The sequence below is a fragment of the Ranitomeya imitator genome, chromosome 6 (assembly GCF_032444005.1).
Source record: "Ranitomeya imitator isolate aRanImi1 chromosome 6, aRanImi1.pri, whole genome shotgun sequence".
NCBI lineage: Eukaryota > Metazoa > Chordata > Amphibia > Anura > Dendrobatidae > Ranitomeya > Ranitomeya imitator.
In genome coordinates this window covers 555,496,333-555,512,825 of record NC_091287.1, presented here as the reverse complement: position 1 = coordinate 555,512,825, position 16,493 = coordinate 555,496,333, and the positions used below count along the sequence as shown (strand labels likewise).

The window sequence follows — 16,493 nt, the reverse complement described above, 5'->3', positions numbered from 1 at the left end:
CAGGAATACAGAGAAATCCTGGATCCAGAGCACCAGATGTTCTCCTTTTGGCAAATTTCTCAGTGCAGAAAACTCACAATGTTGGGGCAGCAGAGGTCCTTTTATCAAACCTTTGAAAGAGAGATAAAGGCCCAGCATGGCCAAAACGTTGTGATTTTTCTGCACTAAGAACATTGCGAACAGTAGGACATCTGGTGACCTAGTTCCTGGATTTCTCAGTGATAGGTCAGCACTAGTGATGAGCGCGTATGCTCGTTACAGGAGATTCTCCGAGCATGCTTGGGTGGTCTCCGAGTATTTTGCCATGCTCGGAGATTTAGTTTATGTTGACACAGCTGACTAAATCTCCGAGCACGCCAAAATACTCGGAGACCACAAGAGCATGCTTGGAGATACTCGAGCATACTCACTCATCACTATTCAGCACTGGTCTCCTCTGAGTGTTGAGCTCATCGGAACAACCTCCTGCAGCTTATCCCCTGAGTCAATGAGATACAGGTGCAGAGCTGACCCATCACTGCCATCATCTGTACTCCAAATGACCATGTTTTGATATCAATGCAACTAAAGGAAGGCAACTAAACTGCGGAAAATCAGGGGTCTGGAAACCACTTACATTCAATTTTTTTTTATACTGGAATTAAGACAAATGCCCTAATAAAGTGATAGTACAAAGTATCATAACTTCTACAATGGACAAAATTATTAAAAAAAAAAAGTATAACAGTTTTGTTACTACTATTTATAGGAATATAATAGTAATAGGAGAGGAAAAAAAGCAGCAGTAGTACTGCTAAAACACTTGTTATTTTTTCTCATGTCAGGGCCATAACATTCTTCAAGGGATAGTCCAATATTTAACGTCACATGACCCTTGAACAGAGATCAGATCTGGACAAGTTTCTGAAAGAGAGGACATGTACAGACTGATCCCGGACTCAATAGCAAATTTCTCATAATAGGGACACTAATGGGCCATGGAAAAAATACACCGAAAACCCTTTAAACCTGTTTATTTCCTCCACACAAAACAAGACCTTTAAGCCTTGATCCGCTGGCTCCATATGCTCATCTTGACTCATACAGTCGACTTTCGGTCTCTTCTATATTAAACATGTCATAAACAAAGTGGATCTTGCTTTATATTCAGTGCATTGAAAAAAAACCACAAAACAAAACAGGTGCCCCATGCTCTGTTCACCCCTTCACCCCTGAGTCATTAGCCTATTCTACAGAATGGACTAAACAGCGACGGCACCTCTCCGGATTCTGCATGGACAAAGCTTCTTTTCATGTCTTAAGAACAAGCTTAACTTTTAATTAAAGGCTTTCTTTAATAAACTAAATGAAGTAGTTGAGGAATGTGGACTACGACTGAATGTAAAGTACTTGTGAACTTTAAGAGTCTTCCTCTCACAAGAACATGTGAATTTACGAACACAAAGAGACACTTTAACGAGGTTCGGCAAGTAAGTTGAGGGCACTGTCGAATAATAACATTGTCAACGCACTTGTCCCTTGGAAGTTCTCACAGTGTCAAAATAGGAGGCTCTCAGGAGTGAAGAGGTTAACTGAGGACACAATGGTACCGTTTGGCAAATGCACCGGGGAATTTAAGCACAGCAATGACATCATGTATTGTGAAAAGTCTACCGTTTTATTGCAGTGCAACACGAAAACAGGAAACCAGCAACAACTGATGGGACGTGGTTTTGAAAATATAATGTGCCCAACATTGTTGGAATTTTTTAAAATGTATGACTCAACGTAAAAAGTGTCTGTGGAGAACCAGAACCAATGGAAAGAAAAGTCATAAGGTAACCGTTCATTCCATTTTCTGTTTTTGGGTCTGTCCATTGCTGGTCCCATGTAGACGTGGCACACCGGATACACAAAATGTCATGTAATCTCATCTACAAAACAACTACTTAACATTCTAAGTTCGACATCTAATAAGTATCAGGTTAATTACCGAGTTGACCGCCACTGGTTGGAAAACAGTTTGGATTTTGAGCTCCGAACATAATCTTAAATTCAAAACTTTTTTAATGTCACTTATTTACGAAGAGGTGAAATGATAAAATGGTGAAGTGAGAGTTTTACAGACAAGTAGAATCATTGCAAAAAAAAAAAAAGTCAAAACTTTCTAGACTCTAAAAAGTTGACCAAAAATTAGTTTGGATCTTCCAGAGATAAGCATTTTTTTTATTATTATGTTTGAGCATGAAATATGTTTTTCTTAAATTTCCCGTGACATCCAAAAAACAACAATTTTAATAAAATATTTATAAAAATGAAATACAAAGAACGAGCTATAAAAAATGGTGCAGATTAATGTCAGAGATCAATTGTATAGATAAAATTTCCATTTTGTTTTTCTTTATTGTTTTTGTAATTTAATTTTAGAAATTTGATCTTACTGGAGCTAATGTTAGATCTGGTTGGACCTTGGCCAGATCCAAAATGTTTACTGTTGATAACGTTTGACAATCTTCAGCAGATAAAGTACAGCAAACCTGTGCCATGTTTCATTGATGATTTTCTCTTGAATGCTAGACATAAGACTTCCCCAATCCTACCAGCTGTTAACAGGATGTGACTGATTGAGGGGGATTGGTCCCAAAAACTTTTTGAGATTCCAAAGACCTTTACATGAGATTAACCCACTTCTACCAGTTGTCAATGCAACATGAAAGAGTAAGGCTGGTTTCACACATCTGTGAGTCATGATCCAAGAATGCAGTGACTGTTCGTAGGTCTTCTAACCCGAACTCAACAGTCTCATGAATGCCCATGTGTGTGCTTAGTTTGGGTCAGAATACAAGCAGCCAATCCACATATTACAGTTCCTACTCAGACCATAAAAACATGGATGTGTGATACCAGTCTAAAGGGTCAAAACATTTAGGATTTTTAGGTTTGAAAAGTCCTAAACAAGGGACAACCGCAGGTCTTCTACTTGTGACATGATAGAATGAGGAGTTTCGGAACCAAAAACAGTTTGTTCTATTGGCTTTGAAGAGTCTAGAACATCAAATATCCCCAGTCCTTCCAGCTGTCTCAATAACTTGATAGATTGAGGATTATTTGCCTAATTTTTGGGGGGTTTGGAGAGACCAATTTAAGAAAGCCAGACAATTCTACCAGCTGTCGATGCAACATGAAAGATTAAGAGGTTTGCAGATACCTAACCATGGGACCACCATGTTTTCCCAGCTGTTTATATGAGATGATATAATTTTATTGAATCTAAAAATTGTTTGGGTTATTGGGTTTGAAGAGTTCCAAACACGAAATCACTACAGATCTTTCAGCTGCTAACACAACTTAATTGTGAAGAATTGGATCCCAAACTTTCTGGTTTTGAGGAGCCTGATACAAAAAAGCAAGACCGTTCTAGCAGCTGTCAAAGCAACATGAAAGAATAAAAAGCCAAAAACTTTTGTTTAGGATTAAGGAGTCCTAAACAGCTGTTTATATTAGATGACATCATGGTATTGGATATAAAATCTGTTCGAATTATTGGGTCTGAAAAGTTCCAACATGAATCCACTACAGATATTTCAGCTGCTAACACAACGTTATATACTGAGAAGAATTTGATCCCAAACTTTTAGGGTTTGAAGAGTCAAGAGTAGATTTGATAAACTTGAGTGGATATTATAGGGGAATTCGATTCACGGCAAAGTTAAACATCGATGAGAATTGAATGTTCCTTACACCATTGTTCACTTGTCCCACCATCCGAATAGCCTGCCGTCTGGTCCTCCACTCCTCTTATTTTCTCCTTTCCTCGCTAAATGTATACTCTTCAGCTTCTTCACTCTAGGCCACGGCTGCTGACTCAACTATATCCCTGATGTCACTATGTGTCATTCTGTCACTTGTGTGTCACACGTTGTAACGTCACGACATGAACCACGACTGCACAGAGCACAAAAACGTCAGTGGTCCTGTCAAGCCAGAAGCCATGGACTGGAGTGAAGAGGCTGATGAGGAAGTGTGAAATAAGGGAAGGAAAAGATAAGAAGAGGTTGAGAGAATCAGACGGCCGGATACGAGGACAGCAACACAGGTTATAAATGAGGTATTACGTTATTACTTTTCTTAACTGTTTGCCTAACCTTAAAATTTGAGAATAATTCAATTCCACACAAAATAAATGTTCTCACCTCTAACTACTAGATCCCATTTTTTTTTTCAAATGAAACCTTTATTCAATCTGGATTTTCAGCCATTTAAATGATTTAATGTGAGATTTTTTTCCCGCAGTTGAAGACATCAATAAGGGATTAAGCTCCTTCAGACCCACAGTTTTCTTTTGAAAACAAAGATGTTTTGAACGTTTACTTGCATTAAAGTTAATTCTAGGAACTGAGTTCCGTCATCTAAATTCTCAGCGTAGCGGGAAAATAAGAGACAAGTATTTATAAATCCTAATGGGTAAATCAATGTAAGACTTTAAGATCTCCAACACAACACAATTCTGTGAGCACTGATCTACGCACAACCTCTTAGATGAGTGATGGAAAGCCTAGAACTTGAGGCCCTGTCATCACTTATGTCCTTCTTCGGGTGTTTATTTATGTCCAATGATGATAAGAACACAAAGGTTTTGACATTTTCTGAGTTATTTTTCATCCCTGATCATTCCTTTCAGGCTGGGTAAACATCTTCTAGATAAACACGTAAGCGGTATTATTGCTCCATTGTGATGGGTCATTTCACTATTTTTTGACCTTTCTGTGTCCTTCAGAAAATGTTTACATATCTATGGTAAGGCAGACTGAAATCATGTCCATGTGATGGAAGGAGAATGTGATCCAAAAGCAAATAAAAATATGTTTTTTTGCACCCAACTAATAAAATAATCTATAGTGTACAAAATATAGTACTACTCAAAGTTCTCATCGTGGACATACAGTAGACCATGTGGTTTAATCTACGAGATTAAACCCTATTTTACATTTAAAGGGGGTTCCGAGAGTACTTGACTTCTTTCTTCCACAAACAGTTCATGACCACAGGTTGTGTGTAAATCATTCCAATGGAGTTGTGTTGTAACACCAGACAAGGTCAATGGACAGATGTAATGATGTTTTTGGGAGAAAGCAGTCAAGATTTTTTAAAGCTGAATAACCCACTTAACCCAAAAGGTTTAATATGTTGAGAACTCTGGACAGCCTTCAGAATATGGTTCTAGAGAAACTTCAACATTGATATTTATAAAAGTGGTCCTGTAGGCTGTAACTCAAGCTCAAAATGGTGGAACACTTATTAACTTGATCTTTTAGGGGGTCTGTTGCACCTCTTTGGCAAAGCGTTGCAGCAAGGGAAAGCTCATTGATGATCAGTATCATTGATGATGAGCGAGTCAAGTTAGTGAACCAATGGGTTGGTTGAATGAGTCATAGAACTGTAGGATCATCTGGTCGCCCCAACATATACCACTGGTCAAGTTGAGGGTCATTGTCTTCTTACTCCTTGATAAGCACTCTCAACAGGGAAAAGAGGGCTCGAGGGACAACCTTAGGCTCCTTAGAAGTCTAAAGGATTAAGAAACAAACATATTCCTTCTCAAAAATTTTGATTGGTGGTGAAGGCTTGTTGAAAAACAAGGAGTCAAATTAGTAAAGCAATAGTTGATCGATTTCCAAAACCTTAGGACTTCCTGATGGGACAATGGATGACCAAAAACAAGGTAAGAGTGAAAATCCTCATGTTCTTTGGTTAAACTTTGTGCTAAGTTTTGGTTGGTTCAAATGACATCCAAAACAGGACTTATATTCCAAATTTCAGGGTTGGAGAAACACACATTTATTCTTCAAAAACTTTTCAGGATGTCTGATCTTAAAAGGGGCTGCCTGGGGTTATACTCTTGTGGTAGGTCATCAATATCAAATCAGTGGGATTCCAACAGCCTCACTGATTAGGTCGTCAATAACAAACAGTTGGACAAACCCTTCGAGTGAGTCAATTCAGCCTATATTGTGCAATCGCTTCGCATTCCCATTCATGAAAACATTGGACTTCAGAAATTAGTGGCCCACAGCCTACGCGCTACGTACCCGTAGCTATGATAAGCAGTTGTGAATTCTTCACCAAATGTATCTGCTGTAATGAGTTATAAGAAGGTTTCGATAGTACTTAGGTCCCCTAACGATAGAGTTAGATTCTGCTTCTTTAACGTTTGTGTCCAAACTGTGTTCCAACACCAGTAAAACAATTCATATCATCACGGGAGGTGGCAAAATCGTTACTTCTAAGGATTCTAGAACATTTACACAAAATATGATCAATAACCAGATGTATGTAAGGAAGAAAAGTCCATCTTGTGTAACTGTAGTGTTGGGTTAAATATAGGAGGAACGTCTTCAAGTCTTGTCAGTGAAGATACTTTTATATTAAGTGGTACGAATGCTGTAGATTTGTTTTATACTGTCCCCATGCTTCTCAGTGTAGATGGCATGTGTGTTATTGCAGCTACAATAAATGCAAACTAATAGAGAGATGGACTACTACAATTCCCAGGAAAGTGGCATACGGAGTCTTATCTACCCCATAACGCATATTATCACTACTGTAACTGCTCCAGTAGACATAGGAGCAGTTATTGAATCTAATACGCTCTGCTGGCGATGTCCAAGTCTACACAGCAAAGCTGACAAGCTACAAAGAGTCCTATGGTATATGGTATTCATATGGTATATGAAGACTAATCCGTAATGTCACATGGGTGTAGGGGCCGAGCATGGGAGCGATGCTCTGCGTTATGTAGACTCCGGTCTCCAATGTATCTTATAAGACATGATATTGAGATATCCTTGTGCCATTTTTCGGGTCATGTTGGCATCACCTTCTGTTGTCACTGATCACAATCTGGTTATTGCTCATAGCATCTGCTCTAAAGACACATGGACAGTGGACTTACCCGGCCCGCTCCTTGAGCTTCTTGTCCGTTATGCCGTCTTTTGAAACAAGTTTATTAAACACCAGAATTCCGATGACCATGTTGACCTAAAGGGAAGAAAAAAAAAAATACATAAGGTATATTCTTAAAAAAAAAGAAACAGCTTTCCTCGTGGGATTTAGATGGAACCTGGATCTGCACAAAGTTCATGTCCTGCTTCGTCATAGTTTATTTTAGATTTCGTAAATCGGATTACAATACACTTTATTCTTAGCCTCATAATCCTCCATGTGGAAACTTCTGCAATACCTCATTCTATTTCTGATACGTAATGGGGGCATGTTCACCACCACACTCTTTACTTAGAACCACGTTTACGTCTGTAAACTGTTCCAAGTAGAAGCACTTTTACATTCTTTTCTTAAGTGTTCAGGGACCACTTCTAGGTAACGTTTTCTAGATCAATCTTGGTGGAACCACTGAAACTTCAAGGTTATTTGGGGTCAAATGACCTCTATGATCGTTACTGTGAGTGGAACCACTTATGTTTCAAGATCCCACACTTGGCGTGTTTCTACCCCCGTCTAAGTCATTCTCCAGTAAGTTCCTCCCAGTTTTTCTGCCTCTTCTAGATGAGTCCTGATGTAAACTTTAGACCTTTTTTTTGTCTGTTCTGAACTAGACAGTTATGCTATTACTCTATTACCGCTTCTAGATTTATCCTGACATCCCCGATAGATCATTTCTAATCATCTCGCTACTTATTGAGTCACAGACTCTTGTTTCGGCTTCGACCAGATGACTTCTACAGGTTCCACTGCTTGTTCTAGAATAACCTGTGTTTCAATTTTTATTTTGTAAAATCATTAGTACGAGTAAAAATAAGAAACTTTGCAATAGGTCTTATTAGAGAAATCAAAGTTCTCTCTTCCCGGACTGATCTCTCACTCTCAATTCATGGGTAAAGTCTGACAGATTTTCCCTTTACGGAGATAAGAGATGACAATTGGTGCTCATAAAGTTCTATGGAGAGGTGGAGTAGCAGGAGGACGATACAGGTGTTATCCTGAAACCACTCCATAGAACTTCACGAGCACCAACCGTCACCTCCTATCTCAGTAACCGGAAAATCTGTATTCACAGAAGACACATTTTACCCCATGAAATGAGAATGTAAGATTAGCCCAGGAGAAGGAAGGAGCAGATTTCTCTGACAAGATATATTACAAAAGTTTCTTTCTTTTATGTGTATTACTGATTTATGGAAAGAAAAATTAAAACAACGTTTACTCTTTAAAATACGAGATGACAGTGGCCGTATCCACATGAGCACCTCGATATGACATACTTGCCAGCAATCCCAATCTTTCCAGTAAAGCTTCACGGCCTGGGCTGGAAATGGTGAAGAGCTTAGTATATCATGGTCCACATTATTTTTCCGGTGCACTTAAGTGTGAGGCTAATAATTATATTTTTGTTACCATTATTAATATTATTATTATTAGTAGTATTACTATTCTGTGTAGTATTATTCAAAATATTATTATTTTAATATTATTATTATTAATAGTTTCATTATTATTAGTAGTATTACTATTATTTGTATTGTTATGTTATGATTAATATTGTTATTATTAGTGGTAGTATTACAGTTATAGTTATCTGTATTATTATTAGTTGTATTATTATTATTGCTATTATTGTAACACTATTCATAATTTTGTTATTATTGTATTATTAATGTTATTATTACTACTATTATTTGTATTATTTGTATGATTAATATTATTATTATTATTAGTAGTAGTAGTATTATTTTACTATTACGGTATTTGCATCAATATTATTTTTATTATTATTATTATATATATTGTTATTAGTAATTTTACTATTATTTGTAATATTATTATTTTACTATTATTTGTATCAATATTATTTTTATTATTATTATTATTAATATTATTATTAATTATATTGTTATTAGTAGTTTTACTATTATTTGTAGTCTTGTTATTATTAATAATATTGCTGCTGTTATTATTAGTAATCATAATACCATTTTATTATGTTATTAGTTATAATTCTATCTTTCCTATAATTGTTTTTACATGGTAGACTTAAAAGGGTTTTTAGACTTTGGAAAACCTCTGTGCCCTGTGCTGTAATTTATTTTTTTTTTAAAATCAACCACTGGGTTTAATCACTCTCCCCAGGTCCAACGCAGAGTCTAGGCTGCTGCCCCTGTGTCTGTTATTACATGTAACGCCGCAGCCAATAACGGAGCTCAGCCCCTAGTTGACGTCATAAGCGGCTGAGCTCGCCGATCGGCTGCAGCGCTGTCAAGGTGCAGAAAGTAACAATCATTGGGGATGGAGGAGGAGACGCTGTGTTGGACCCGGGAGGGTGATTAAAGATATTTAAAAATAAACAAACTGCAGTCGGGGGACAAGGGTTTTCCAAATTCGGTAAAACTCCTTTAACCATAACTATATGGGATGTAAAAGTAGTCGTCAGACCCGGGTTATGGTGGATGAGGAATCCCAGTGCTGCCTCTTCCAGCATAAGACACCAATATTATAAAAGGCACATGGTAGATCGTAGGTGGGGCCGGTCACCCATTTTTCGGTAGGGACCCAACGGCTCCAATTACCCGCTGCGATGCCCCCTTCAGCCTGGCATTAAGAATGACCTTCCGTAATGCTCTATGGGGACCTCACAGAGCAGCCGCTCTTTAGGGATTTCAGTAGCAGGTTTATGGGTTAGTAAATTTATTAACATCATTGCCTCCAAAATGGAGCATTACTGGAGCTTTCCCCCCAATTTCTGCTCTCGGACGCCTTAAGTCTGATGCATCTCAATGATTTGATAAAGAAAAAGCAATAAGGAGGATTCATCAAGAAAAATACCAAAACTACAGCAGCGGCCGGGCCCACGAATGCGTAGAGGAGACCTCCTTCCAGAGACAGCCAACAACTGCAAGAGACAGAGAAGAGCGTCATCCCGTAGAATAGAAAGACAGACCTTCCGCTCTCCACGAATTTCATCTCATCCTCCTCTGATACTTTTCAGTCTCTGATTTCAATCAAAACTGCGAGAATTACAAGAAGACTTCTTCTATCTGTATCACAGGAGGTCCATCAGGTCAGACTTGTCTGGACCTGAACTGGAAATATTTCAGGATATGAATCAGGCAAGAAATGGCTAAGAGCACGATGCTAGAAGACTCAACATATGCGCAAATTTATTGCATCAGTGCGAGGAGAGTCCCGGCAGAGACCTTGGTGGCATCTCTGTGGATGACTGATCCGTGGGGATCTAGAATGAACCGGAAAGGCACCAAGAATGCGCCATACAGCCTCATCACTTATAGACTCTGCTCAGCGTTTTCGGCAGTCGCATGGTCGGTCATTGGCTATCTGGAGGAAACCAATAGATGGGTCGAACCACCAACAAGTTGGCATCGCCTTACAATAGGTCACCAATGTCTATCTTTAGACAACCCTTTTATATTATTTAGGACATTAGCATATACTGTATTTGTTATATTACATGGTTTATTTTTTTTTTCAATTTGTTTCTACTTCAAAAAGAGGTAAAAAAAGAAAAGTTTACTGCTACCTGGAAACAGTCAGCATGTTGATTTTAAAATGTAAATTATATCACTTGAGACACTGCGGCCCTGATTCAGCCAACAGTTTCCCCAGAAATCTGTTAGAAAATAGTTTGAACATTTTTTGCAATTTTTGGCACTTATACTGCCCAGATCAGCCAACTTGTGACAGATCGGCTATCTTGTGTCCGACAGATCAACCAACTTGTACCCGACAGATCGGCCACCTTGTGCCCAACAGATCGGCCAACTTGTGCACGACAGATCAGACAACTTGTGACAGATCGGCTATCTTGTGTCCGACAGATCAACCAACTTGTACCCGACAGATCGGCCACCTTGTGCCCAACAGATCAGCCAACTTGTGCCTGAAAAATTAGGCAACTTGTGCCTGACAGATCAGACAACTTGTGCTCAACAGATCGGCCAACTTGTGCCCAACAGATCGGCCAACTTGTGCACGACAGATCAGACAACTTGTGCCCGACAGGTCGGCCAACAGATCGGCCAATTGTGCCCGACAGATCAGCCATCTTGTACCCAACAGATCGGCCAATTGTGCCCTACAGATTGGCCATCTTGTGTCCGACAGATCAACCAACTTGCGCCTGACAGATCAGCTAACTTGTACCCGAGAGATCAACCAACTTGTGCTTGACAGATCAGCCAAATTGTGCCCGACAGTTCAACCAACTTGTACCCCACAGATCAGCCAACTTGTACCTGACCTATCAGCCAAATTGTGCCCAGCAGATTAGCCAATTTATATCCGACAGATCAGCCAACTTGTGCCTGAAAAATTAGCCAATTTGTGTCTGACAGATCAGCCAACTTGATTTCATGAGACCAGACAACTTACGCCCAAGAACCAAATCATGATTTACACCAGAAAAGTGGCGTAAATTAGGACAGTAACGTGCTATCCTCGTACACGTCCTGCGGCGGTGCGTCTTACTCCACCACATCATCAGTGTATAAAATGCCAGTGTTGATGAATCAGTGTGCGGGTGTCATGTGAGAATAGAGGATGTCAATGTGACCACAAAACACCACAGGCTTAAAAACGACGCGCATAAAACAAAAGATCCATCAACAGCAGCTTGTTGAGTTTTTCCAGGAATTAAATAAATATTCTACATTACACAAAGTAACAAACTACAACAACAAAACCCAGACGCAACATGTCGAGAGTGTGCGGACTTTACAATGGCCAAGAACCTTGGGCGCTCTCGTTTGACCTCCACCAAACATCAGGTCTTTTCCTACCGCAGAGAACTGTTTTCTCGGCACTGTCAGCGCGGTTTGTCTCGACGCGCTTTTCTTTCCAGGTAAACTGTTGTGAACATTTGATGAGCCCTCACCCCGCTCACAGCAGACACTGTGAAAACACAATGTATCTCTCCTTCATGTGGGCTGACAGCAAAATGACTACTGTGAGCATCGCTGGCACCGAGATGAAAGGTTTTCCAGCGCCGTGCCAAGAGTCCAGACTTTACCGCCTGAATGCCAATGAGATCCCAGACAGCTGACCCCGGTCAATTGTTTCTGCTCCAGGGCCAAAGCCAATATTGCAGTGACAGATGTCCGGGCAGCGAAAGCCGATGTGACGCTCAGGTTTTCTGTGCCGCGATGTGATGGAGCAGGGACAGAACAAGATCGGGAGAGGCTGAACGCACACAATCTATTTACTCTTATGGTAAGGTCAGGGAAGTCGCTATAGTGGGGGCAGAGGTGGCAGATGTCCAAGGGAGCCCAAAAGTTTCCTTTTTGGTCCATAATATTTAGGGGGCTGTGTAAGATTTTGCAGTGGGGCGCACAAGCTTTGTCACTGGGTCCACTGTAGTACAGAGTTTTTGTGGTTCTGCTATGTGAGCAGTACTGCGCCTGTGTCTCCTGGCAGGAGAGACACCTTGTCCAGTTGCGGTATGGAGGCCCTTGGGTTGCACCATGGCAGCATTGTGCATGGCTGCGTTACAGTTGTACAATGGTTGTGTTATGGGGACATTGTGCACGGTTGTGGTATGGAGACACTAGGATTGTGCTACTGGGACACTGGGTCTGGTTGTGCTACAGAGACAGTGATTGTGCTATGGGGACATTTCGCTTGTAGTATGGAGACACCACAATTGGGATATGGCGGCACCGTGTCTGGCTGTGATACAGTGTTACAGCAGTTGAATTATGGGGACACCTTGGCTTGTTATGGTATGGAGTCACTACAATTGGTTCATGGGGGCATTGTGTCTGGTTGTGTAAAGGAGCGAAAATTTCACTGTGGGGTACTGCATCTGTGCTGTAGTGGTACAGTGTTACGGGGACACCTTGACTGGTTGTGTTATGGTTATGAAGGTTTCTCATTATAGGGGTTCTGTATCTGTGTTATAGTGGTAGACACACCTCGCCTGGTTGCGCTCTAAATGGTTTCTCATTGTGGGGGTACTGTATCCGTGTTATAGTGGTAGATTGTGTTAAGGAGAAACCTTGGCTGGTTGTTTTATGGAGGGACTAATGGTTTCTCATTATGGGGGTACTGTATCTGTGTTATAGTGGTAGACACACCTCACCTGGTTGTGTTATGAATGGTTTCTCATTGTGGGGGCACTGTATCTTTGTTATAGTGGTAGATTGTGTTATGGGGACACCTTGCTTGGCTGGTTGGGTTATGGAGGGGCCATGGTCGTGCTATTGGGGCATTCTGTCTGCTTATAAGAGAGTCTTGTGGTTGAGTTATGGGACACCTTGGTTGGTTGGGTTATGGAGGGGCTATGGTGATGCTATGGAGGCATTGTGTCTGCTTATATGAGAGTCGAGCGGTTGAGTTATGGGGACACCTTGCTTGGTTGGTTGTGTTATGGAGGGGCTATGGTCGTGCTATGGGGGCATTGTGGCTGCTTATAAGAGAGTCTTGTGGTTGAGTTATGGGGACACCTTGGTTGGTTGTGTTATGGAGGGGCTATGGTCGTGCTATGGGGGCATTGTGTCTGCTTATATGAGAGTCGAGCGGTTGAGTTATGGGGACACCTTGCTTGGTTGGTTGTGATATGGAGGGGCTATGGTCGTGCTATGGGGGCATTGTGTCTGCTTATAAGAGAGTCTTGCGGTTGAGTTATGGGGACACCTTGGTTGGTTGGGTTATGGAGGGGCTATGGTCGTGCTATGGGGGCATTGTGGCTGCTTATATGAGAGTCGAGCGGTTGAGTTATGGGGACACCTTGCTTGGTTGGTTGTGTTATGGAGGGGCTATGGTCGTGCTATGGGGGCCTTGTGTCTGCTTATATGAGAGTCGTGCGGTTGAGTTACGGGGACACCTTGCTTGGTTGTGTTATGGAGGGGCTATGGTCGTGCTATGGGGGCATTGTGTCTGCTTATATGAGAGTCGTGCGGTTGAGTTATAGGGACACCTTGGTTGGTTGTGATATGGAGGGGCTATGGTCGTGCTATTGGGGTATTGTGTCTGCTTATATGAGAGTCGTGCGGTTGAGTTATGGGGACACCTTGGTTGGTTGTGATATGGAGGGGCTATGGTCGTGCTATGGGGGCATTGTGTCTGCTTATATGAGAGTCGTGCGGTTGAGTTATGGGGACACCTTGGTTGGTTGTGTTATGGAGGGGCTATGGTCGTGCTATGGGGGCATTGTGGCTGCTTATATGAGAGTCTTGCGGTTGAGTTACGGGGACACCTTGCTTGGTTGTGTTATGGAGGGGCTATGGTCGTGCTATTGGGGTATTGTGTCTGCTTATATGAGAGTCGTGCGGTTGAGTTATGGGGACACCTTGGTTGGTTGTGATATGGAGGGGCTATGGTCGTGCTATGGAGGCATTGTAACATAACCAAAAATCCACCAGTGGACTAGCCACCTCCAAAAACGTTATTGTACAACAAACACCATACCAGTATGCAGGTGAAAATGAGGCATAGGCACATATATAAAACCAATGTATTTTATTGAAACATATATACACAATCAAGACAAGGACAATCAATAAAAAAAGTAAACTGATGGTCAGCAGAATCAATACATAAATATACATTCAAATAAGGCTATATAAAGGGCACTGCATACTACCTATGTATGAAGGAAGGTGCGTAATGACCAAACATAGTCTATAGAGTCACTCTATTTCTCTATTCATACAGTAGAGGCTATTATATATAGAGGGGATAGATCATATCGCTCCCAAGGGCATATATAAATAAATATAAAGCCTAAAATATAAGGCTGTCAACCCTCAAAATAATATTCCCACCAAAGGTAAAAGAATGGCTGAGAAAAAGAACGCCTAACCAAACAAAGTAGTACACCAGTGCCCGATCTGCAGTACAATGTTCATAGCAGACCAGACCACCAGTAGTGATTCAATTGCAGAAAGATGGTAACTTACATACTGATGTACTGAGTCCTGCGTGACCACCAGGGACCCCGACAGCGCCGTTTCGCCTTGTGGCTTCCTCAAAACAGGGGACACCTTGGTTGGTTGTGATATGGAGGGGCTATGGTGATGCTATGGGGGCATTGTGTCTGCTTATATGAGAGTCGTGCGGTTGAGTTATGGGGACACCTTGGTTGGTTGTGATATGGAGGGGCTATGGTCGTGCTATGGGGGCATTGTGGCTGCTGATATGAGAGTCGTGCGGTTGAGTTATGGGGACACCTTGCTTGTTTGTGTTATGGAGGGGCTATGGTCGTGCTATGGGGGCATTGTGGCTGCTGATATGAGAGTCGTGCGGTTGAGTTATGGGGACAGCTTGCTTGGTTCGGTTATGGAAGGGCTATGGTCATACTATGGGGGCATTGTGTCTGCTTATATGAGAGTCGTGCGGTTGAGTTATGGGGACACCTTGGTTGGTTGTGTTATGGAGGGGCTATGGTCGTGCTATGGGGGCATTGTGTCTGCTTATATGAGAGTCGTGCGGTTGAGTTACGGGGACACCTTGGTTGGTTGTGATATGGAGGGGCTATGGTCGTACTATGGGGGCATTGTGTCGGCTTATATGAGAGTCGTGCGGTTGAGTTACGGGGACACCTTGGTTGGTTGTGATATGGAGGGGCTATGGTCGTGCTATGGGGGCATTGTGGCTGCTTATATGAGAGTCGTGCGGTTGAGTTACGGGGACACCTTGGTTGGTTGTGATATGGAGAGGCTATGGTCGTGCTATGGGGGCATTGTGTCTGCTTATATGAGAGTCGTGCGGTTGAGTTATGGGGACACCTTGGTTGGTTGTGATATGGAGGGGCTATGGTCGTGCTATGGGGGCATTGTGGCTGCTTATATGAGAGTCGTGCGGTTGAGTTACGGGGACACCTTGGTTGGTTGTGATATGGAGAGGCTATGGTCGTGCTATGGGGGCATTGTGTCTGCTTATATGAGAGTCGTGCGGTTGAGTTACGGGGACACCTTGGTTGGTTGTGATATGGAGGGGCTATGGTCGTGCTATGGGGGCATTGTGTCTGCTTATATGAGAGTCGTGCGGTTGAGTTATGGGGACACCTTGGTTGGTTGGGTTATGGAGGGGCTATGGTCGTGCTATGGAGGCATTGTGTCTGCTTATATGAGAGTCGTGCGGTTGAGTTATGGGGACACCTTGCTTGTTTGTGTTATGGAGGGGCTATGGTCGTGCTATGGAGGCATTGTGTCTGCTTATATGAGAGTCGTGCGGTTGAGTTATGGGGACACCTTGGTTGGTTGTGTTATGGAGGGGCTATGGTCGTGCTATGGAGGCATTGTGTCTGCTTATATGAGAGTCGTGCGGTTGAGTTATGGGGACACCTTGCTTGTTTGTGTTATGGAGGGGCTATGGTCGTGCTATGGAGGCATTGTGTCTGCTTATATGAGAGTCGTGCGGTTGAGTTATGGGGACACCTTGGTTGGTTGTGTTATGGAGGGGCTATGGTCGTGCTATGGGGGCATTGTGGCTGCTTATATGAGAGTCTTGCGGTTGAGTTATGGGGACACCTTGCTTGGTTGTGTTAT

General features: G+C 41.8%; 1 protein-coding gene across 4 annotated transcripts in view; it reads right to left on the bottom strand.

The window, feature by feature from the left end:
- The window catches only part of LOC138643166 (adhesion G protein-coupled receptor B1-like), a 572,016-nt gene that overhangs the window by 48,426 nt on the left and 507,097 nt on the right, over positions 1-16,493 (bottom strand). For all 4 annotated transcript variants that reach the window (XM_069731992.1, XM_069731993.1, XM_069731995.1 and 1 more), the window contains 2 exons: positions 9,817-9,883; positions 6,932-7,017 (listed from right to left, as the gene is read on the bottom strand). In XM_069731992.1, coding sequence (XP_069588093.1) covers positions 6,932-7,017; positions 9,817-9,883 — 153 coding nt within the window. The remainder of the gene's footprint in view (positions 1-6,931; positions 7,018-9,816; positions 9,884-16,493) is intronic.